The 24,687-nt window shown below is 29.0% G+C and overlaps 4 protein-coding genes across 4 annotated transcripts; 3 read left to right on the top strand and 1 right to left on the bottom strand.

Annotated features, from left to right (window-relative positions):
- Positions 1–3,821: 3,821 nt before the first annotated feature.
- On the top strand, positions 3,822–5,803 carry LOC124921419 (protein POLLENLESS 3-LIKE 2-like). The gene is made up of 4 exons (XM_047462082.1): positions 3,822–4,153; positions 4,233–4,445; positions 4,519–4,674; positions 4,756–5,803. Exons 1-4 carry the CDS (start codon positions 3,986–3,988, stop codon positions 5,626–5,628), a joined length of 1,410 nt encoding a protein of 469 aa, XP_047318038.1. The 5' UTR covers positions 3,822–3,985; the 3' UTR covers positions 5,629–5,803.
- A 4,650-nt stretch (positions 5,804–10,453) lies between these two features.
- Positions 10,454–13,407, top strand: LOC124931742 (protein ALTERED PHOSPHATE STARVATION RESPONSE 1-like). The gene is made up of 4 exons (XM_047472293.1): positions 10,454–11,080; positions 11,349–11,548; positions 11,966–12,189; positions 12,444–13,407. The coding sequence occupies exons 1-4, from the start codon at positions 10,471–10,473 to the stop codon at positions 13,174–13,176; spliced, it is 1,767 nt and encodes a 588-aa protein (XP_047328249.1). The 5' UTR covers positions 10,454–10,470; the 3' UTR covers positions 13,177–13,407.
- Positions 13,408–15,954: 2,547 nt separating this feature from the next.
- On the bottom strand, positions 15,955–16,658 carry LOC124921805 (heavy metal-associated isoprenylated plant protein 26-like). The gene is made up of 2 exons (XM_047462506.1): positions 16,529–16,658; positions 15,955–16,459 (listed from the first exon to the last, which is right to left on the bottom strand). The coding sequence occupies exons 1-2, from the start codon at positions 16,613–16,615 to the stop codon at positions 16,070–16,072; spliced, it is 477 nt and encodes a 158-aa protein (XP_047318462.1). The 5' UTR covers positions 16,616–16,658; the 3' UTR covers positions 15,955–16,069.
- A 3,767-nt stretch (positions 16,659–20,425) lies between these two features.
- LOC124931750 (protein MID1-COMPLEMENTING ACTIVITY 1-like) lies at positions 20,426–24,359 on the top strand. Its single transcript, XM_047472304.1, has 7 exons — positions 20,426–20,830; positions 23,069–23,415; positions 23,465–23,601; positions 23,782–23,853; positions 23,936–24,042; positions 24,129–24,222; positions 24,307–24,359. The coding sequence occupies exons 1-7, from the start codon at positions 20,426–20,428 to the stop codon at positions 24,357–24,359; spliced, it is 1,215 nt and encodes a 404-aa protein (XP_047328260.1).
- The last annotated feature ends 328 nt before the right edge of the window (positions 24,360–24,687 follow it).

The following is a 24,687-nucleotide window of genomic DNA, read 5'->3' on the forward strand; positions in this document are numbered from 1 at the left end:
TTAAATATATGGTTTATGTTTACATGTGTATGCCTATGTTTATTGAGTCTGTAATTAAATTATGTTTGATTATAATTTATACATTGTTATTGTAAATGTTTGTTGCTAAGTTATAAAGCAAATATTAGTTAAATATTTAGTTTATACATTAGCTAAAACAATAAGTACCAATGTAATATTTTGATATATATAAAAGGGAGACAGTCTCTTAGGATCTGTTACTTTTTTCTAATTCTCAATTCATTAAAACGTAATTTCTCTCTAGCTTAGTTCTAGTTCTTCTATAAAAATCTCATATATCCCTATAATTCTTACTATCAATTTGTTATAAGAGTTAGTGTCACTAGAGTGAAAAACATGAGTTTCCTATGCCAATTTGGCCACTATTATAATAGATAAAATAATTCTGTCCGCTTCGGAATTCCAAATAAGCTTACTTATTACTCTCCACTCTTCCTAAGAGGACCAGGAGTCCAGGCAGGCTATTCCCTTTCATCGTCTTTGAGACCCGGAAATGCTCTTCTTAACTGGACTAGGACAGCTGGAAGAGGAGTGGATGCTGGAACTGGTTCAAGGGCTAGGAGTGAAAGTTAGGCTGTCTAAGATGTGAGCTCAGCTCTGAGACTTGCGCCTTTCTAGCTAATAAAACCTCTTCGACCAATCCCTACATTTGAACTCTTAGTTGTGGAACTACGACATATGTCCCTCCCGCTTCACCTAACTAACCCAATAACAAAAATTTTGTAAGGGGACTGAAGCCGACTACCATTAGAACAAAAGATATTCTTCCTAAAGAGATTCAAAACTATTATATGTCAAATGTCTAATATTGAAATAATTTCAGAAATTTTCCCTGACTTTGTCTGTCTGTGTCAACAAAGAATTCGAAATACCTCAAATTTTTTAGAACAAGTTTGAGTCAAATAGCAATCATTTGAAGCACTCCTTTTTACCCTATTTCGGAAACACAAGGACTCAATCGTATAGATATCTAAAATACACAATTTTCAATTCTATAAGAAAATGAGCTTTTTATCTATATCTCCTTATTTGGACTATTCACCTCTTTGGGCTGAAATGTATAGTCTATATTGGTATCAAATCTGTTCCCATGTTCCGATCTTCCCATTTTTTTAATCCATTTATTGGGTAAAGTCTCTCAACTATATTTGTAATAACTTCATTTTTAAAAAAAATAATGCTTAAAGTAAAAAACTAATCTTTGGGTCTTCAAATATGTAAAAGAATCATTTTTCCATTTTAGACTTTTTTGACGAAGGTTCTGTTACTAACATGATTACTTCCATTGTGGGTAATGTATTTGGGTTCAAATTTTCGCGCGCTCTATATCTGGAAGATCGAAAAGGGTTTTCCATGAGATGAGAAATAAAAATGATTAGCCCCGCACGTGGTTTGTGAATAAGTGATTGTGGGGAATTTTCTGCAATGGGGAAAGTCTGACGAAACAATGTCGCGTGAAGGTTTATCTCACGGGTCGTGAACTTCTTTTCCCGGAGAAGAAGCAATGACGGTATATGGAGAATAAGCATCGGCTAACTATGTGCCAGTAGTCGTGGTAATATAGAGTTACCAGAATGATTGGACCTAATTTAAAAAAAAAATAGATCGTCCATTTTTATACCACATATCCTAATTGGGAATAATGACACTGGGTTGTGCCAATTCTGAAACTTGTTTTGGCCCAAATATTTTTGTTCTTAAAAAGAAAGAATTTGAGAATATTTAATTGTCGGAAATGAATTTCTAGATTTTCCTTCTTTTTGCTGCATTTCGTTCAAAGGGTTGAAGGGAGATAGTACCCTCCACTTCAATTGGTATTTTTTCATGAAAAACATATAGGCTTTAAGAACATTGTGACATAACCGTCGAGACATAATTGGGACCTAAAAGATAGGAGAAAGTTATGTTGATTAAGTTTGAACGGTTGCAAATAGTTAGTTACTATGATTTCATTATAAGTTATAAAATAGTAAAATTAATCAAAATTTATGGACGGTAGTTGTGCTCGACGGCTCTCCTAGGGTTCCATCATCTGGGATCACTAAGGAAGATGATCAAGTTGACCCTTACAAACAACTTGTTGTACTATCTCCCTTCAACCTTTTGAACGAAAGCGATAAAAAGAAGGAAAATTCATGGACCAACCTCATCATCTCCATCATGTAGGAACTACGGTTTCAATATTTCCCATACGAAGTCTTTTGTATAGACGTTGGGGGACGAACACTAAGTTGGATAATTCTAAAAAAAGACTAAAAAAAGATTTCACATCCCGTTGGTAACAGGAGAATTGGGGAATGCAAGAACTTCGAATCATTTATGGGGGGAATTGGGGAATGCAAGAACTTCTAATCATCATAAATGATCCGCTTGCTACCAGAACTGTTCAAGAGAAGGCAAAAATGTTGCCTTATATTAGGAAGTTTGGGAGTGGAATTACTTTCCAATCTAATTTATTATGTTGTTTTTTTATCTCGTTGGGTTCTTTAGTCCTTGTTTGTGACATCTTTGTTTTCATGCATATTGACATATTGTGAGGGACAAGACAATGATTCAAGCTATCGAATGAGAATTATTTACGTTTGTCGCTTACATTTAATAATAATAACTTTGACGATCATAAACTGATATTCCTTGGGGTAAGGATAATAATTTTGACAGTCATAAAAGGATATATGTGTCCTTGCGTTAATGATAATAACTTTATCAATCATAAAATGATATACTTATCGCTTGCATTTAATGATAATAATTTTGTTCGCACAATAAATAATATACTTGTCGCTTGCGTTTAATAATAACTTTGGCAGTCATAAAATGATATACTTCATGGTCGCATCTACAAACACGTTTTCCCGTGGGCCGATGCCTCCCTATAGTCCATGCATTGATCTATATCACTTCAGAAGAAAGAATATAAAAGTACTTACCTTCTCCTTGTGAGTCGAGGAAGCAAAGCAGTCTTCTCCATCTAGATGGTGGTAACACGGCTTCTCTATTAGATTTGACGAGGAGGAAACGAGCCTATATAGTAAATGTCACCCCTCGTAGTTCCTTGCAATTATAATAACTTTGACAGCCATAAAATAATATATTTGTCACTTGCGTTTAATGATAATAATTTTGATAGTCATAAAATGATATATTGTCGCTTGAGTTTAATAATAATAAATTTAGCAGTCACAAAATGATATACTTGTAGCTTACTTTTATTGATAATAATTTTGTCATAAATAAAATTTATACTCGACGGTCGATTGTGTTTAATAATAATAAATATTGGCAGTCATAATATAATATACTTGTCGTTTTATACATTCTTTTATAAAATATAATAGACTTGTCGTACATAAAATTTATACTTGTCGTTTTCATTTAATAATAATTTTGGCAGTCATAATATAATAGACTTGTCGCTTGCGTTAATGATAATAATTTTGTCATTATGCATAGAGATAATTTTAATAATTTTATATGTTAAAATTTTAAATATATTAAAACCTATTTGTTATTAAGTTTGTGAATAGAATAATATTTTGAAAATTTTATATTCGTTATATTTATAAATAAAAAAGATATAAAAAAAATATTCAGTAAATAATGTTTTAAACAGATATATAAAAAGAATATTTTATAGATTTTGTAAATTCACTCAGATTATGAAAATAAACTAAAGTTGTCGGGTTAAACGGACTTGTGGATCGGGTATAACAAAGATCCAGGGTTGCAAATGCGCTCCATAGTAAAATATAGCAAGAGTACAACGGCTAGTAAGTAAACGGTAACATACACAACGGTCGGAAAATTTCAAAACCCTATTGTCGTCCGTTTCGCTTCTCTCTATATTGAGCTTTTTCCTGTTCTTCTTCTTCCTCCATCTCTCTCTCTAAGAACACTCCATACATCTTGTGTTTCTCCTTCTTCACAAATCTAAGATTCCTATATTGCATTCAAATCGAAGAAGATGTTGCAAGATATGTGGAATGCTCCTCCAGGTTTCAGACCCACTAAATCAGCTCCTGCATCTCCGGCGAAGCCTCCAGGAATCTCAAGAACACGTTCTGATTCATTTCATGTCGCTCACAAAGTCCCAATTGGAGACAGTCCTTACGTTAGAGCCAAGAATGTTCAGGTAATTTCATATAATCTTCTTGATTTGCTTTTATAAATTAAAACCCAGATCAATTTACTTACGATTCCTCTTTCATTAGTTGGTGGATAAAGATCCGGAAAGAGCGATTCCCCTGTTCTGGTCGGCTATTAACGCAGGAGATAGAGTTGATAGTGCTCTTAAAGACATGGCCATCGTTATGAAACAGCAGAATCGAGCGGAGGAAGCGATTGAGGCTATCAAATCGCTTAGAAATCGCTGTTCAGATCAAGCTCAGGAAGCTCTTGATAACATCCTCTTGGATCTGTACAAGGTTTGTATTATTAGATCTTGTAGAATCTTTAAAATGGTGTTCTTGATCTAATTTATATGGGGGGGTTTTACAGAGATGTGGAAGATTGGATGATCAAATCGGTTTGTTGAAACACAAATTGTTCTTGATTCATCAAGGAATGGCTTTCAATGGTAAACGAACCAAAACCGCCCGATCTCAGGGAAAGAAATTTCAAGTCTCCGTCGAACAAGAAGCCACTCGATTACTGGTAAAGATTCACTTTTTTTCTTAAATCTTTCATTTGTAACTCATAAAATAACAAAAACATTGATTGGATTTGATGATTCAGGGAAATCTGGGATGGGCTCTAATGCAACAGAATAATTACATCGAAGCTGAAGATGCATATCGAAAGGCATTACTGATTGCCCCCGACAACAACAAGATGTGTAATTTAGGTATCTGTTTGATGAAACAAGGAAGAATTTCTGAAGCCAAACAGAACCTAAGACGGGTGAAGCCGGCAGTTTCGGACGGTCCAAGAGGAGTAGATTCACATTTGAAAGCATATGAGAGAGCCCAACAAATGCTAACGGATCTCGAATCGGAAATGATGAACCGGAGCATGGACCGGGTTGAACAAAGCAAAATGTTCGATGCTTTCCTCGGTTCTTCTTCCATTTGGCAACCCCAGCCTTGTAGAGAGCCATCAACAACAAAGAATTCTAATTTCTCCAAAACCCTAATCGACGAATTCCCCGATGAGAACTCGGTCATGAATCTGAATCCGAATCAGAAACCACAACAGGTGATGATGGGTAATAATAATATTAACAATTACTTGAACATTGATGCACAGCCATTTTACTGCTCAAATACTACAAGACTCCCACCTAAAGATCTGTTTGGAAGTCAACAACAAATTCAAGAGAATCTTAAGAGGACTCGATCTGTGAAAGCGGCGGTTGTTGCTGCTGCGGCGGCGGCGGCGGTGGTGGTGGTGGAGGAGGGTGAACCGGAGAATAAGACAAGAAGGAAATCATTAGAGAAATGGGAAAATCTGCTTCCGGATAATAAGGATTTTGATGATGCCATTATTGCAGCAGTTTTGGAAAGTGGGTGTGGAGAGGAGAAGAAGAAGAAGGTGGGAATGGTGGTTGATAAGAGGTTGAAAGTGTTTAAGGATATAACATTGTGTTTGAGTCCAAAGAACATGCCTTAAACAAACAAACAAAAAAGAAACAAACCTAGGGTTCATGTTATCTGATGTAGGATTAGTTTACTAATTGTTATGATTATTTTTTTAGGGTTTGTTTGGGATGGAGAATTGAACTCTTTCTCCTTTCATTTTCATTACTAAGAATAATGTTAAATTGTAATAGTATAGTCAATAGTAGATTAATCATTTGGTATTTTTTTTATTCTTGGTGAAGTTTTTTTCATTTTGATTCTTTTTTTTTGTCATTTTTTTTTTTGTAAAATAATTAATTGTTAAATCAACAGGTTATCTAAAAGTAAAATACCAAAAAAAATCAAAAATGAAAATAATTGTTGTACAGTATAAATAATTTTGAAACATACATAACATAAAATAAAAGAGCTTGTTTGATTTATGAGATAAGTAAATATTAAATAAATACAAGTTAATTAGAATTTTGTAGTATTAATTATTAAAATGTTTAAAATTGTAATTTAATAAAAACAAAGGAAAAATATTTTAATTAATTATTTAAGTGATTTGATGATTATAATTTGAATTTTCAAGGTTAACAATAACAAAAAAAAAATCAAATTGGCTAGACTTGTCTTTAAAATTCTTGTAATTTTTTTAAAACCAATCAATCCCAATTTAAAATAGTAATGTCTTAGACTTTACTTATTATTATTATTTTTTTAAATAAAGTTATTTTAACAAAAATAAATAATAGGAATTAAAACTCCTAATTATATGTTATTTTTCTCATTTATGTAATTTATGACTGACAATACAAAAAATAAATGCAAGAAAATAACTTAACAAAGTAATAGGAATTAAAAGTTTTTTAAGGGGTAGCAAAATGTACTCGGATTGACAAGAAATTTTATCATTAAATTAATTTAAGATCAAATAAGAGAGAATCCCAGAAATGATAATGCAATTAAATTATATTAGAATTAGGATTACTCAAAATGCTAATTAAAAAGTTTTTATTCTATATAACTTTGTGTAATTCTTCTTTATTATATAGTTCATTTTCTCATAAATAATTTTATTTTCTAAATAATTTAGTTTTTTTTTCCTTAATTAATAAAATTGTCAAAATTTTCAAAATTGAATAAGACCATCAATGATATAATTGTTTGTTGTTTATATTTTTAATTATGTTTGTGATCTTACTATTTTTTTTATACTCAACATTTCATATAAATTTTTTAGTGGTATTTTTTTTTTTACCTTTTTATCACTAGAAATGTTGTGTATATCTCTTTCTTAACACAAAGTAATTAAACATTAAATTTGAAGTTCTTTAATATTAAAATTGATTTTGTATTTTTTTTCTCAAATATACTTATATAATTTAAATTTGTATATATTTTTACTATTTTTATTATATATTAAATAATCAGTGTTTTATTAAAAAAATGTTTTTACAACATCTTTTAATATTTTGCATAGACTATATTGAGACTGATTAATTAATTATATATGTTGTGAAACTTAAATGAATATTTGCTTAAAGTTTTATGTTATTTTAAAAAAAATATATATAATTTTTTATTTTTATTTTTTGTTTAATTGTTTAAATTTTTATACATTTTCATGTTTTCACACTATTAATAAATAATTTTGTTCAAATTATTTTTATTATTAATAAATAATAAAATTATTTTTATTTCGTTTATTTATATTATTTAAAAAATTGTTATGAATTTTTTTTTGGGTTTTATAATATTTTATATAAATATTTATAATAAATTTAACAAATTTCATTAATTATTTTATTGTTATTATTTTTTTAATATAGATTTAATTAAGTTATTTGTAAATTTTGAAATTATAATTATCTTTATATTTAATCATAATTAAAACAAAATTGTATAATGTTACTATCCATAACTAAAATACATTCACAAAACAATTGAAAAGATAATTGATATTTTTTTTCTATCTTAAATACATTTTTAACCTTTTTTTTAATTTAAATATTTTTGTATTACATTGTTTTAAATATTTTAAATTAATTTTTATTTTTTTTATAATATTTTTAAATAATATAATAATAATATTATTAAATAATTATTAATTATTTTAATAATATATATATATATATATATCGTGCAAAAAAATATAAATCTATAATATCATTATAAATTAAAATGATAAATACTTATCCAATATTTAAACAAACTTAAATAAATAAAACAATTTAAGATATTTGATATATTTTAAATAGTTTTGATAAATATTTATTATTATAATTTAAAATGTTATTATTTAATAAAATAGAATTATATATCCTTTACAAAATATTATTAAATTTAAGATTAAATAAACACAAAAGATAAAAAAAGAAAATATTTAAAATTAAAGAAAGGTAAATTAAAATAAATTAATTTTTTTTAAATATTTCAATTACAATTTGGTTAATTTTGTTTTTAGAAAATTTTGGTCAATTAAAAAACATTCTGTCATTTAAGTTATCGTGTTAATTAATTTAGTTAATTTTTAAAATAAGTGAAATATAGTTGCAATTTGAGACTTATTTGCTATAAATATACTTCAACTTTTTTTTAGTGAGTTAAAAACAAAAAACAAAAATATTAATTTATATAAAATATAAAAATAGTTAAAGAGCATGGATAGAAAGTTTAATTATTTTTAAAATTTTGTAACTTATTTCAACACAAAAATAATACTTTAATTTATGCAAATAATAAAATTAACCACATCAAACAAACAAGTTAAATTCTTTATTCCCAATATTATTGCTTTGCAATAAAGTATTTTCTTATTTGTATAGAAAATAAAGAAGTATATATCATTCCTTCTCTATTTTTTTTTATAAATATTATAAAAGCATTATTGATTAATTTCATTTTTACTAAATTAATATAAAATTTTAACGTTAACTTTTTTTAAGAATATTTTTTTTAAACATAAAATTTTAAACTTATAAAGAAAATATGAGACAAGTTTAAGAAGGAAAATATTGATTTTCTCTAATATATTCAATAAATGACTTTTTGACTGTCTTAATTTCTCAAAGATTTGAATTTTAATCATATCTATACTACAAAAACCATAAAATCTATAAAACTTGTAGAATATTCTTTGAATGAAAATGATTAATATGGATTTTTTTTATTAAAATATGTTGATTTATTAAATTTACACAATAAGTATTTTTTTTATAAATTACACAACTGAAATAACCCAAGCTCTAATTGTTAAAACATAGTCTTTATTAATTTTATTTTACATGAATTAGTCAATCAACATTTATTGTCTTTTAAAAATAATTTAATTTATTTTTTTAATTTAAATAAATTTGTTTAAGTTTTATTTATTTTTAATTTAAAAGTTATCATAATTTTTAACTAATAATATTTTTATTAAAAATATATATTAACTAAACTAATTTAAAATAGAGAAATGATTATTGACCCGAAATTTAAGAAAAAATTATGTGACATAATTTGATTATTTGACTCTTGCTCTTTATATTTTTTCAACCAATAATAATATATCACTCTCTTCCAAATTTTATTTCTCTACCTTCTTCTTTAAAATATATATAGTCTATACATAATTAAATATCCATTAATTACTAATATATTATATATGTATATAATATAATTAATAGTGGGATTGCAAGTATGAATTACAAAAATAAATATCACAAATATGTATGCTTCTTATTTTTTTAATTATTTTTAATGATAAATTTAATTTGGGTAACATTAAAATACAAACAATTTTCAATGTTATTTGTAAAATAAAGATCAACACATCATTGAAAAGACTGAAGTGGAAATGACATTTCAAAAAAAAAAAAAAAAAAAATATATATATATATATATATATATATATATAAGAATTAAAAAACCATGAATATTAAACAAATACAACATATAAATTAACCCAATAAAATTTATCAATCAATAAGTGGGGTATAGTGATAGATTAAAACAACGTTTTTATATTTTTAAAATTATTATTATTATATATAGACAAAAATAAGTAAAATATATATTTATAATTTTTTTATATGTAAAATTATTGAGAGATTTTTTTTTATCTAAATTATAAAAAGAAAATAATATATATATATATATATATAATTAATGATGAGAATATATATATATATATAATAATAATAATAATAAAAGAGAAATTATCTCTAATATATTTTAAAAATTATTATTATTATTATTATTATTATTATTATTATTATATATATATATATATATATGAAAGAGGTAAAAGAAAAAAAAATTATAAATATTTATATATAAATAAAAATGACCTCTATTCTATTTGGTTTCATATTCATTTAAGGAATATATAAGATTAGAGGATAGATTAGAGATTATCTTGTCCTGATTGTATTCCAATCTGCATTTATAGTATTTAATATAATAATGAATCCTAAAATGCTAATTAATTTATAAATATTACCTGCACCATTCATATTCAAAATTCAAAAATTACCCTTTATGTAAAAAAATAAGTTTAAAATTTAAATAATATAAAAAAGTAAAAATAATTAATGTAATCAAATTTCAATTAATTTTTTTAAAATTTATTCATGACCGTTAAAATGTTTTAAATCACCAAATTACCTCCACATAATTTGTAAAGAGGGGTATTTTAGTCATCAAGTTTGATTATAAATTCCTGGTTCCCTACCCAAAGCGTCGTGTCCCTTCCGCTCTTCCCTCTGCATACCCTAAAACCGCCATTGATGCAATCTTGAGAATTCAATTCAAATCAAACCCATTTCGGATTTCATCGATAGACCCAAGCGAGATTAATCCCCAAGATCGTTCTTTTGTGTCTGTTTGATCAAGAAAAAGGAAGAAGATGGGGAACTGTAATTGCAGAATAACTAGAGAAGAGATGGTATCAAGATGCAAAGCGAGAAAGAGATACATGAAACAGCTTGTTGAAGCAAGACAATCTTATTCCACTTCTCATTCTATCTACATTCGATCTCTCCGAAATACAGGCTCAGCTCTACTTCAATTCGCCACAACCGAAATCAATCACCATCTTCCGCCACCACCACCAAATAATCCAACCTCTCCGCCTCCGCCGCCGCCGCCGATGAGTCCGATCGTCACTCCTTCATCAACATGGACAATACCCACCGTCCTCCCGCCGCCTCCGCCTCAACCGGCGGTTGTTTCCGGTTGGGATTTCTGGGATCAATTTATCATGCCGCCATCTTCGTCTAGATCGGAAACAGAGGAGGAATGGGAAATGTCGACCACAACTACCGGATCGGAGACGACCGTTGCTGCGCCGCCGACCGGCGAGCTAGCTGTGGTGGTGGTGTCTTGTAAAAGGAATGAGCTTTTCGAAATAATGAAAGAGCTAGATGAATGCTTTATTAATGCAGCCAATGCCGGAGCCTCTCTTTCTTCTCTCTTGGAGGTCTCGTATTGTAATTTCCACCCTTCACCAGCCTCTGGTAATGTTTTATAACCTAGATGATACTTGAACATGATTAACAGCTCGATTTGTCAAATGATCTTGCTAGCTATCTAGGTTTTTCAAAAAAATCATTTGAATGTAGGAAATTAGAAGAATTTGTATCTTGTTATCTTAAAAATGACTTTTGCATTTAGTTTTTCACTCACCGTTTAATCATAATTTTCGAAACTGAAATCTATAATTTATTTTTTTACATTTCAAACAACCTATTTCTTATGATCATCTCTAAATTAAACATGTTGTAGGCAAGAATATTTATGGGCATGAAAAGGGTTCAAGTAGTCCAATATGGCCATGGGGATCTTGTCGAAAAACAGATGATTCAATATTGAATATCTTTGAAAGAAATCAAGGTGAAGAAGAAGGTTGTGTTGGCGTTGGAAGTCACTCATCCACGGTGGAGAAACTCTATGTTTGGGAGAAGAAATTATACTCAGAAGTCAAGGTATATATATATTTCCCTTGTTAATTTTAGGGTTAAAAATGATTATAATATGTGTATCATTTCATATTATATTATTTGGTTGATAAGATAACAACATTATTTAAATAATTAGGTTTTTGTTTAAAAGATAATATGCAATCAGTCGTCGCACATCAAAGATAACCCTCTTTTCTTTAAAATTGTTTTTGTGAACTTTCATATTCTTAATTATAACGTCTTAAGTTGAAGGATAGATCATGACTCATGAATGTAGAGTCGTTCTAACTTCTTAAGTTTAACAAAATTAGATTTGATTTTGTCCAACCCTTGCCTTTTTCTTTTGTTCTTTCTTGGATTCTAGATCGACTTTGTTAGTGTTAGCCTAGATACGTGATTTCGTGGTTTGAAGATGATTTTTTTTCATTTCTTTTTTCTTAGAATTCGGAGACTTTGAAAGGTGAGCTTGAAAAGAAGACGGCACAACTCAAGAAATTGGAGATAAATAGGGCGGAACATGTAAAGACCAAGAAAATAAGGAATGAGGTTGAAAAGCTTGAATCAATATTGATGGTTTCCTCTCAATCCATCGAAACCATTTCTTCTGAAATCATCAAATTGAGAGAAACAAATCTCTACCCACAACTTGTTGAGCTTGTTAAAAGGTAAGTCAATATTTTCTTACCCATTTCGCTACTAAATTTGTTATTTTTTTAAAACAACTATAGCCGCCACCAATTGAGACAACAAAAGCATGTATAATTGAGAAGAGAAATCAAAGAAAAGATCTAAGATTTCTTTTTTGTGACTAGGGATGGTGTAGGTTTTGCAAGTAATAATTAATTACTTTTTTTATATGTGATATTTATTTAGATTCTAACTCATTCAAATATTGTTTTTTCTCTTCTTAATTTAACAGATCGATGGACATGTGGAGAACTATGTACGAAAGCCACCAAATTCAAACCCAAATAGTAAAAAACCTTAAAAATCTCAACATCAACACTATTGTTCCATCAACCGACTCAACTTCCGAAATCCACCAGCAATCGACACTCCACCTTGAACAAGAACTACACCAATGGCACATTTCCTTCAACAACTTAGTGAATTCCCAACGCGACTACATTCAAGCTCTAGCAGGCTGGCTAAGACTCAGTCTCTTCCCATTGTCCAAAACAGGTCAAGACTCCTCAATCTACTCACTTTGCGAGGAATTGCATCTCGCAATTAACCGTGTACCCGATAAGGTCGCTTCTGAAGGGATTAAAAGCTTGTTAAATGTAATCCGCGATGTTGTTGTTCAACAAGGGGAAGAACTAAAACAGAGAAAAAGATCTGAATTGGTAGATAAACATTTGGAGAAGAAATTGGCTGATCTTAAAATAATGGAGGAATCGAAGAAAAAGGACCGGGTTTCGATAAAGCAAGAAAAGGTTGGGGCTTGGAAGGCGAAAGCGGATGAAGAGAGGATTAGACATGAAAGGTTAGTTGGGGTGACAAGGGCAACTACGGTTAATAACTTGCAGATGGGGTTGCCACAAGTGTTTGAGGCGATGATGGGGTTCTCTAATGTATGTATTCATGTTTATGAATCGGTTTATAATCGGGCCAAAATTACTCTTGATGGCAATGAAGTAAAGAAGTTGTAACTCATGTGAAGAGATGAAGAAGATTGGGTTGAGATAGAAAGCTTGATTGATGAAAGGTGGTTTGATTATTCTTCTTTTATTTTATTTTAAATATTGTTACATCTTTATTTGTTGTAAGTTTTGATTGGGGGTGCTTTTAAACTTCAATTCTGTTATTGGGAATATGAAATTATGTATAAGGTTTCTTCTCACCATGGATAATCAAGAACTTCTTTGAAAAAATGTATTAGATGATTATTATTGATTATCTAAGTGATTAAAAGTTGTTGACCAATTATAGGTTGTGCACTTTCATTAATTTGGTATAATTATATGCTTATATTAGTTCTTATGTTAGTAAAATATATTGACATTCCTTTTTTCTTTAAAAAGATTAACAATTTATTTGAAATTTGTATTACTTACACAATTATATTGACATGTTTTTCTCTTTGAAGAGGGACAAAATATATGATTAGATTTTGGTTTAGTATTGCACACTTTAATGAGTATTTTTTATATCATTCAGTTAAATCACAAAAAGTAAAATAAATAAATTATTTATAATAAATAATGACTTCTATAACATATCTATAAATTTGACTTTAAAATTTGTTTCATAAAATATTTTTTTTTTATAGATGTAGTTATATTTTTTTACTTTCAATTGCGACTTATTAAGGGAAAAATGATAGAGGGTAGATAGAAAACAAATATTACGAATTCGATTTTCACTCTATTAAATAAGTAATGACTATGAAATAAGGATATATTCTTACATTTATATAATAATAATAATAAATTTGTTTAATCTCGATAAATTATATCATTATAAATTCACAACATTATAAGTTTCACTTTGGTTAAAAAAAAAAAAAGTATAATAGTTTCTTAAGGATGATATTATGTTAGGTATGAATCATATTTATCTATTCTTTTTGAGAAAAGATGGAATTCTACGATGATTGTTCTCATTCGTAAGACAACTGGAACTATCGACGTGAAGAATTTTAAACTCATCAGTTTGGTTACGTCATTTTATAAAATTATCTCGAAATGATTGGCAAACAGATTGCGCGGAGTTCTGGGTATGGTTATCTCTGGCAACCGGATGATGTTCATCAAGGTCGTCAAATTCTCGATGCGACGTTAATCGTCAATGAGTGTATTGATTCAGCTAACTCTAGAGGCGATAAATGTCTTTTTGTCAAACTCGATATCGAGAAAGCATATGATCATGTTAATTGGGAGTTCCTTTTTGATATTATAATTATGGGTAGAATGAGTATATGGGACAAATAGATCGGATGGATTAGATTTTGCGTGCCGACAAAAAAATTCTTTGTTATCGTGAATGTGAGTTCTCAAGAGTTCTTCGAGAGTTCAAGAGGTATAAGGCAAGAGGACCCTCTTTCCCTTTTCTTGTTTGTTATCGTTATGGAAAGTTTTCTAAAATGATGTTATTTTTATAAAAACGCGGGTCTATTGCGTGGCGTGGAGTGCGGCGCGTGACGATCTCTATTATCTATGTCTCACTTATTGTTTATAGATGACACTCTTTGCATTATTTAGGCTACTGAGAGAAATGTCAAACACTTTTGTGAAATCATTTAGTTATTTGAAGCGTGTTCATGATTGCGTGTTAATTTGGGCATGTTCGATATCTTCTTCTCTAATCCAGTTTCGCCAAGGAGAATGATTAGATTGGTATGTATTTTTGGATTTAAAATTGGAATTTTCCATTTACGTATCTCGGGCTCCCTCTAGGTGTTAAGGATGACAATAAGGGAAGGGGTTTATCATCCCTGTCCCGTTGAGTTTCGAAGAATTCCCGGAACACCGTTATATCATATTCTTTAAAAAATATTTTTTTTAATAAATTATATAAACAGATTTTTAATATTATATATACGGTAAAATATTAAATATTTATATTATTATAAAGAAATAGACTTAAAATTTTTATAAAATATAAAGAATAAATAAATACTATATTTATATTTAATTGTGTTTATAGTGTTCATGACAGAATCATGGTGAGATCGGAGTAGAGACACAAATACGTACCATCACACCATCCCCGGTTAACTACCGTTCAAACCGGGAAAAACTATGGGATGGTTTATAATTGTCATCTTTATTTTACTAGGTTTTAAGGCTAGCTCCAAATAAGATAATTTTTAAGGAAGGTTGTTTAGTCCTTATATAATATAACACTATTTATTGAATGCTAACAAAATAAAAAACAAAATTTGTTCAATGAAAGAAAATCTTAACTATTCTACCAGAAAGAGAATCTCAAATTAAACTCTTACTAGAGAGTTGAACAGTTAAATTGGAAACAAAGGTTTTACCGAACATTTCTTTAGGATAAACTGCTAAATCATACCTAGGATGATCTATACAAGAATAATTTTAGGGGGATAAACTGCTAAATCATACCTAGGATGATCTATACAAGAATAATTTTAGGGGGATAAACTGGTAAATCATACCTAGGATGATCTATACAAGAATCATTTTAGGGGATACCCTGTTAGATATATCGTTTATTAACATCACATCAACGCCTCCTCGAAGCTGAAGTTTCAAACAGTACCTCATGGTCCTACAAGCTCTTCAAACCACGCAGCAGCAGCCTCCTCCAAGCTCAAGTCGCAAGCAATATCTCTCCAAACAAAGTGGCGTAAATTTAGTTTCTATTTTTCTTTAGCTGTCGCCTAATTTCCGTTGCTATTGCTCATAATTATATGAGTGTAACAAAATTAAATCTAATTTCAAATCTGGCTGGGCTTAAAATAAGACAAAATAAGATGGCTTCTATATATATCTATAAGAAAGACTTCTAATTACCTTTACAAACAACACACCATATAGAACTAACATGATATGCATTATAAAAAGTGACATCTAATCACATGAGAGAACATGCATTAGGATTTTCGTCGCTAAAAGCTGTTGTGTATTTGACCTCAGTAGAGGTAGCTCGAGCTAGTGTTGAAGCTCTAGGATCTTCAAACGCACTCTTACTTACATATCCTGGAGGCCCTTTTCTATCATACACACCAGCCACATAAGGGTGGTCCACAACATCATAAGGAACATAAGGCCATAACTCTGCCATCTTCCCAGTTCGATGCCTTAACCGATCCAACACCTTCTCCGGAGCCACATACCCTATAACTGTTACCTTATGTAGCTTCCTGTCCACTTCAACTTGGGTCACTCCCTTCATGCTTTCCACCGATTTTCTAACTTTTCTTTCGCATCCTTCGCAATCCATCTTCACCTTTATCTCAACTGTCTGGAATTCATATAAAAAAAGTTGTTTTCTTCTAACATATATTGATTAGTTTGGTATATAGAGATATACCTGTAGCTGTCTGTTTTTTTTGAGATTCTTACTACTTTTGCCATGAGAGAAGCTGAAAAGATCTGAGAGATGATCGAAACCACCCATGTCTGGATTCTTCAAGTATATTTCTTCTTTTGGACTGAAGCATATTAATATTGAAGCTCACTTATATATAAATATTTTCAGAAATATATGCATTCTTATCTAGATAGGTCGGTTAATGAGTGTGTGGTGATCCACGTGTTGCATGTAGTGACACAACAAAGACAGGATTAATGTACACGTATGTCATGAGGATATTCCTTTTATTTCAAACTTGTATTTTATTCATAACAAAATCATAAATATCCATACATTTAAAATATCACTTTAAACATATAATCTCAATTAAACGACTGATCTTGTAAGTTCAAGAGATTAAACATATTCATGATTTTTTAAATACTTGGAAAGGGTTATCAAAATGTTAAGACATCACTTAGTTAACTATTTTAAGTCTTGAATCTTGATATATAAGTTGTTGTCATTATAATGATTACTTTTTTTTTGTCTTATAGAATAGATAAACAACACTCGGTGATTACTGCAGAGCCGGTCCTGAGTTATCTATATAAAAATTCTGAATTTTCATCCTGATCTACCATCTCAAATATTTTGATGTTTATAAAAATTAATAAATTTAATTAAATATTTTGTACATTTTTTTACTAAATGGATTGTCTTAACCTGTGGGTTTGCTGACATTATCTAGTGTCGGTCACGTCTAATCGTATGTGAAGCATATACACTAGAAGTTAACTTGCATATGAAAAACAATGAACTAGCCAACAAATGATTCACCATTCTTATCATAGAGATGAAAGATTAAATGTTAAATATTTGAATGTTTCTTGTTGAAACTCTCTGGTTCTATTGAAAGTTTAATTATAAATGTATATATGTTTTTAAAGAATTCGGAGACAAATTATTTTCAATGAGTTAGTGATGCATTTTTGCAATGCAGAGTTCTTCTTTGGTGTTTGGACGTTATTTGTGTTGGAAAATCGGGTCATGCATCATCACAAAAGTGTCAAAATTTATAATTGATTTGAAACACAACTATTTAAGTCATGAACATGATATTCAATGAGGGTTTCATGGTTCATGAAATGAGTACCAATCAATGTTAGAAATCTTTAGACAATTATAAAACTTTAGTTGTTGTTAAATCATTAAATAATTAATTGAGATATGTCTTTGGATAGTTGCTAAAAATTTGGATTGAAGTTGCTGGTGTTTGAGACATATATATTTGGGTTACTATCTTGATTGTTTTCTAATAAATTATTTAGTTGGAAATAAATCACTGAATTTTTAATGATCGTAATCATTCGTGATATATCATTCATAATGTTATTATTATGACGTTTTCTAATATTCGTTTTGAAAAGTCGATGTTGAGTAACAATTTTTTTTTAATTGTGTTTCAAACAATTTTTATTATTTTTATTGTAAATTGACCTTTAAAAAAATTAGGTGAGATCTGTTAGTTAATAGATTTATAAACTACTTAATTTTTTTTTAAAATAAAAAAAAAGTTTAATTTTTATTTAAATATGTAATAATAATTAGAGAACCTTTTTTACCTATTTAGTTTGTTGGGAAGTCCCTTTAAGTTTCAATTTTTTCTATAACAATAGTTCTAGAGGAGAATTGAAACATATATATGAAGTTAAAATGAAGGGTAATAAATATAATTTTTTATATACATTTAATTAAATTTTAAATATCTTTATATACATAATTTTGTTTAAAATTGTTATTTTTATTTTTATTTTTATTTAAAATTGCTTCTTATACATTCATTTTTGTTGAGAATAATTAAGCTCTTTTAAACCGCACAAAATGAAAAACATAATTCCATTTATAAATAATTCTTATTTTATTATCGAAATTGAAATATCTTGATAACTAATTTAAAATTATCGATCGCCTAAGGTTCCAACTAGGTTGTGTTTCTTAGATTTAAATTAAAACTTACTTTCACTAATAAATTTATTTCGTTTTCAAATCAAATTACATTCATTCTCACCCTCAATCCATTTTCAATAAGGGGATAACCGCCATTTTGGTGCAAGTCATGTTTAACGGTCCGATTCAGACTTATTACAAGTTTTGTATTATAATATCATATTTTATATTTATAATCTCTATTATATTATTTATATTTTAATTATAAGACTATTAGACATTTTCCTCTCCTTTAACATCAATGTTATTTTTAATATTTAGAGATTAATTTTGTTGCATAATACAAACACACAATATCTAAATATGAATGAGATGAATGAGACGAATGAGTATCAATTTCATGGTCGCCTTAGTCTGAATTTTGTCTAGAAATGGAACAGAACATATGCGTCGTCGTTTGAGAATTAAGTTGAAGAAGTTATTTCAAGACGAAAGTGAAATTTTGCTCGCAATATTATTTAGAAAAATAAAAAATAGATATACCACGTATAAGAGGAATTTGTGCATATTTTCAACACAAATTTAACGGTTTTATAACATTTCAAATAGTCTTAAATATTTAGGGTGTAAATTCAAACAAAATAAATATATAAGGAGCAATTTCAAACAAAAATAAATATACAATAAGAAATTTCAAACAAAAATAAATATATAATAAACAATTTTAAAGAAGATAATGTATATGAAGATATTTCAAACTTAATTAAAGGTATAGAAAACATGATGTAAATTTAACGAAATACTTCCTTTATTTTTTTAATCTTATTATTATTTTATTTTATTCCTAGCATTTTTTATTGTTGCAATTATGTGTATTTTATTTCAGTAAAAAAAAATTCTTAAGTTGAAATGAGGAATTATGAGTCTATAATTAGGGTTGTGTTATTTTTTTTTATGTGTATTTTAAGTTCATTTTCTTTTATGATATTTGCACAATTATAACTTTATAAGGTCCTTTTATAAGGTCCTTTAAAAAGAAAAAAGAAAGTGGTTGGATTTACAACCTTTCAAATCCAAATTATGTAAGGTGGGCAAGTAAGTGGTATAGTGGGACAACCATGAACCACCTCAAAAGGGCCTGCACTTTCTTAAAATATACCATTTATTTATTTTGCATGTTTTAACTTTTGGAAAGGCAATGTTAAATACATTTTAAATAAAAGTACTAACATACACTATGAGCTTATTTTAAAAAATTAATATATATATATATATATTCAAAAATCTAAATTAAAAAATAAATAAATTATTCAATCATATATATTTGTAGAAAATTAGAATATTTTGAAATTTTAATGGACTATTTTATTATATATTTTAATTTGAGTAATCATATATTTTGTTTTTTAAATGTTAGCAAAATGAAAATTTGTAGGTCATAAAGGTCACAATGTGCCTCTTTTTATCAAATTAAAATATTTTTACAAACAAATTAGTTTATTTAAATCTCCAATAAATTTGAGTAGTTGGGTGTCCGTTGAATTGACGATAGTGGGGCGGGTAGGATGGCGTAACCCTATTATTTGTGCAATAGGGGTATTTTCGTAATAAGTTCGTCTTCATCAACTCAGACCTCTCAGAACTTTTCCTTGTTTTGCCAATAGAAATGCGACAGAGTTTTGAGCATAAATCCAAAACCCAGATCAGATGAAACCATTATCTCTTCGATTCAGTATTTCTCAATTTAGCATCTCAAAGCCTCTCTTGTGTCAAATCGTTGTTGTTGTTTTTGTCTTCTTCAAATGTAGGATTTGACTAGTCATGCACATGCATCTCTACGAAAACACCAATCTGACCCCTTCCGAATCTCAACTGATTAAGTTTATGTTTTCCCTTGAATCCCTTCTCAATTCAACAGAAGATTGCTTACTGACTGAATAGATAGATAGATAGATAGATAGATAGATGGGATCTCTTGGGGATATCGCCTCCGTGGCTCAGCTGACCGGCATTGATGCCGTTCGTCTGATCGGAATGATAGTGAAAGCTGCAAGTACGGCTAGAATGCACAAGAAGAACTGCATGCAGTTTGCTTTGCATTTGAAGTTGATTGGTAATCTTCTTGAACAACTGAAGATTTCAGAGCTGAAAAAGTATCCGGAAACACGAGAGCCGCTTGAACAGCTTGAGGAATCATTGAGACGATCTTACATTTTGGTTAATAGTTGTCAGGATCGGAGCTATCTTTACTTGCTAGCAATGGGATGGAACATTGTTTATCAGTTTAGGAAAGCACAGAATGAGATTGATAGATATTTGAAGATTATTCCTCTCATTACTCTAGTTGATAATTCTAGAGCTCGATTCAAGGTTAGTTAATCTGCTGCTTTCTTTCATTGTTTCCTCTACAGTCATTATTTGAAAAATTCAATTCTAGATTTGTTAAATTATTATTTTATATTTCAAATTTATAAAAAAAAAAATTAAAAAAAAAAAAAAAAAAACCTCTCATTTTGGTGGTGGTGGTTATAGGAAAGAGATGAGACTCGCAGTTCCATTATTTGGTGAACATTCAAACCAATCATATACTCACCCAATTCAAACCAAATTTTGTTTTGGCATAAACAGAATTTTGAGTCTTCATTGAGTATAACTTATATAGTAGGGCCGGGTATATGATTATTCAAATTATCGAACCAATATGATGATTAATATTATGATTAAAGAAGAAATTTTGTAGACATACCAACATTATTTTATGTTTTTGTTTAATACAAAAATTTGTTTGAAATTGTTATTATAGTGATATTTTTTACTTAATTTTGTTCTGATATATATATTTATTTTGTGGAATCTAGAGTTAGATATAATGTCTTGATTGAATATAACCGAGTAGATACAGGGTCTTGAGTATAACCATAGATACAGAATCAGATATAGAGTCTTGATTTAGTATAACCGACTTAATTGAGATAAGATATAAGGTCTTGATTGAATATAACGTAGATACAAAATAAAATCAGATATAGAGTCTTAATTGAGTATAACGGGCATAGTAGGATCGGATTTAAATTCATCAAAACAAAAATCCAACCCAAACTATATCTACAAATTACTCTTAGTTCAAAAAGGGCGGAGTCACATTACAACCTGTCAACCTCCTCGGCCTGCCCAGATGGAACTTATGTAATTGATTATATATATAATAATGGATATAATGCAGAATGATTTGTGGATAGAGGGAGAATATAGCCCGGACAGCCGAACGGCCCACCATTAAATATGATATAGAGGGAGAAGAGCGGTTTTGATAGAAAAGCCAAATGGTCCAACATTAAAAATATAATAATATAATTAATTCCTAATTAAAAAATATTTACAGTCTAATTTCAAAACTTAAAATTCATTCTAACGAAGAACCTATAACTTGTAGGAGTATGGACATTTCTAGATTAAAATTCAAGATTAAAATTTATTCTCTTAAGGTTTTATAATTTTTAATGTTATAACCAATTGTGTTAGATGTGAATTGATTTGATTGATTTGATAATAATTTTTTTAGTACATGATATATAAATGGTGAGAATTTAGAAATTCATCAACATTTTTAATATCAAATTCGGAGATAAAAGAAAAATTAATATTCAATCTTTTTTTAAGCCAAGAGTTAATAATTTTTCATTATTTTAGTCAATTAAAACAAAATAATTTTTGATAATAATCTTGAATCTTTTTCTAAATTAAAAAAAAAAGTACCATTCTAGAAATGAATAATATTCGAAGTGAGGGATACAATGGTGCTAGCAATCTATGTGGTTATTTCTTAAATATTGCCCTTATGTGTATTATATACCTTGTTTTGCTCATAGACTCCAGCTAGCATTAGTTAGCCGCTGAAAAGGAGATCTCTATTACTTTTCTTTTCGAATATAACAACCATTATCAATCTTATTACATCTTCTTCGAAATGTTATACCGAGTTATAGTAAGCTCAAGCTAATTAAATTGTTAGTTTAATTTATTGTGAATGGTGAACGTGAGATTAGAAGAGGAGCCAATCAGATTGGTACTTTGCAACTAGCATGAATTTAATTTCAATAGTAAAAGTATGCTTACATAGTTTTTATTATTATGTTATATTGATTGATTTTGTAAAATAAAGTTAGCCCGGATAGATTTTAAATCTTGACTTCGACCTTGCCTACTAAGAACCCAATACTAAGAACCCAAGTGGCGGCTTATTTCCTATTAAGAAACCAAAGTGGGACTATTACTGTACAAAAACATGTTACAGTTCCTCTAAGAATCTCAAGGGGACATTATGTCTGTAGGAAATAGTCTTGCGATGGAAGAGTTTTGCCTCGCATTAAGAACCCAAAGTGGGAGGCCAATGACTATGCATGGAAAGTATTAATTTCATCCAGATAATAAACTAAAACATGTTTAAAAAATTTTTTAATTAGTTTTTGATTGATGAAAGCATAAAAGGATATAAAAGAGAAGTCAAATAAAGCAAAGATCAAACAAACTCTATAATATCATATAAAATAATGATTCATTTGAAAACAGGTTATTATAATCTCTTCCACCTGTCTTACATTTTTGCAGGATAGGTTGAAAGATATTGATAGGGATGAATGTGAATACATGTTGGATGATGATGACAAAAAGGTGCAAGATGTGATTATGAAAGCTGATCAATGTGATTATCATGATACTACAACAATCTTAAAGAAAACACTCTCTTCCTCTTACCCAAACTTGCCTTTCAACAAAGCCATTCAAAAAGAGAATGAAAAACTTAAGTTTGAACTTCAAAGATCACAAGCTAATTATGATGTAAATCAATGTCAAATGATTCAGCATCTTCTTGATGTTACAGAAGTTGTTGGTTCAAATTGCATTTCAGAGAAAAGTTTGCCAAAAACCCACAAAAATCCAAGGTTTGATTTGTCTCCTTTTTTGGCTCAAATTTGAAACTGTTTGCTTTTAACAACTTCTTCTTTTCTTTTCTAATGACTGTAGCCTAACTATTTCTTCGGCTTCGTCGAGTCACAATGATACGATTTCTACTAAAAAGTCGTATCAACGCGGTGAATGGAGTTCAGATTTGCTTGATTGTTGTTCAGAACCACTTTTATGTAATTAAGCCAATTTGGAATATGGGCCTAGATAAGATCTAGATAAGAAACTGTCAATAAAATCTTTAGGCTTTGTCTAACTAAATTATGTTTTCAAATAAATTTATTGACAGTTTTTCATCTAGATTCAAAAAGTATTTGTTTGCGAGTTCTCATTTTCAATATTTTATTGCTTTGAAGGTATCAAAACTTGTTTTTGTCCTTGTGCTACATTTTCAAGGATTGTCGGCGTCGCCACAAACAGACACGTTTGTAAGTGAATATCTCATGATTCTTCAATAATTCTTTTTTAAGGATTCATGGTGTTTAGAGATTTGTCTTCCATTATTTACAGCGACTGCAGAAGCATGTAATGATTTAATAGCTTACTCATTGATTTTATCATGTTGTTGCTATACTTGTTGTGTTAGAAGGAAACTCAGAAGGATATTGAATATCAAGGTAATTCTATTAAAACTTGGATCATTATTATTCATTGGAATTCTATATGCACTTTTACCAACTCTTTTTGGTTTGGTGAGAGGCAGGGAGGGTTGGTGGATGATTTTCTATCTCATTTCATGTGTTGTTGTTGTGCTCTCGTTCAAGAATGGCGGGAAGTTGAGATCCAAAACGTTTCTGGTACAACCCATGTTTTGAATTTTCTTGCAAACATGCCATTGTGTTTGTTTATTTTAGTATGATGTGTATTAATCTCATTTGTAGGACCGGAGAAGAGGAAAACAATAGCCCCACAGTCACAGTATATGGAGTCGTAACCGGCTGAGATGGGATGAGAAAACATTATAGGAATATGTCTCTAATTAAGTTATATTTTAGAATATTATGCTTTCGAGAGACACCTTAAAAAATGGTATTTTCAATGATATTTATTGACATTTTTTTTGTTTTGTTCAAATTCAACTCTATTTCTAAAAATGTTTCTAAATTGTACTAGATGAATACTTGTTGAAACAATTATGGGAGATGGTGAAATTCTAACTCTCAACTCATATGTCAATTATTTGTCATTTGTATTAATAATACATTCTTTTCTATACATTTGTTTTTCTACTATTATCACATTCATTTATATTTTAATGTTTA

The sequence above is a fragment of the Impatiens glandulifera genome, chromosome 1, assembly GCF_907164915.1.
Source record: "Impatiens glandulifera chromosome 1, dImpGla2.1, whole genome shotgun sequence".
In the NCBI taxonomy this organism is placed as follows: domain Eukaryota; kingdom Viridiplantae; phylum Streptophyta; class Magnoliopsida; order Ericales; family Balsaminaceae; genus Impatiens; species Impatiens glandulifera.

Coding starts and splice junctions, on each gene's coding strand:
- LOC124921805 (XM_047462506.1), bottom strand. CDS start 16,615: ATGGGTGGTTTCGATCATCTCTCAGATCTTTTCAGCTTCTCTCATGGC. Junction 16,460..16,528: donor AAAAAAACAGACAGCTACAG/GTATATCTCTAT, acceptor TATGAATTCCAG/ACAGTTGAGATAAAGGTGAA.
- LOC124921419 (XM_047462082.1), top strand. CDS start 3,986: ATGTTGCAAGATATGTGGAATGCTCCTCCAGGTTTCAGACCCACTAAA. Junction 4,154..4,232: donor TTAGAGCCAAGAATGTTCAG/GTAATTTCATAT, acceptor CTCTTTCATTAG/TTGGTGGATAAAGATCCGGA. Junction 4,446..4,518: donor TCCTCTTGGATCTGTACAAG/GTTTGTATTATT, acceptor GGGGTTTTACAG/AGATGTGGAAGATTGGATGA.
- LOC124931742 (XM_047472293.1), top strand. CDS start 10,471: ATGGGGAACTGTAATTGCAGAATAACTAGAGAAGAGATGGTATCAAGA. Junction 11,549..11,965: donor AATTATACTCAGAAGTCAAG/GTATATATATAT, acceptor CTTTTTTCTTAG/AATTCGGAGACTTTGAAAGG. Junction 12,190..12,443: donor CTTGTTGAGCTTGTTAAAAG/GTAAGTCAATAT, acceptor TTAATTTAACAG/ATCGATGGACATGTGGAGAA.
- LOC124931750 (XM_047472304.1), top strand. CDS start 20,426: ATGGGATCTCTTGGGGATATCGCCTCCGTGGCTCAGCTGACCGGCATT. Junction 20,831..23,068: donor ATTCTAGAGCTCGATTCAAG/GTTAGTTAATCT, acceptor ACATTTTTGCAG/GATAGGTTGAAAGATATTGA. Junction 24,043..24,128: donor GAAGGATATTGAATATCAAG/GTAATTCTATTA, acceptor GGTGAGAGGCAG/GGAGGGTTGGTGGATGATTT.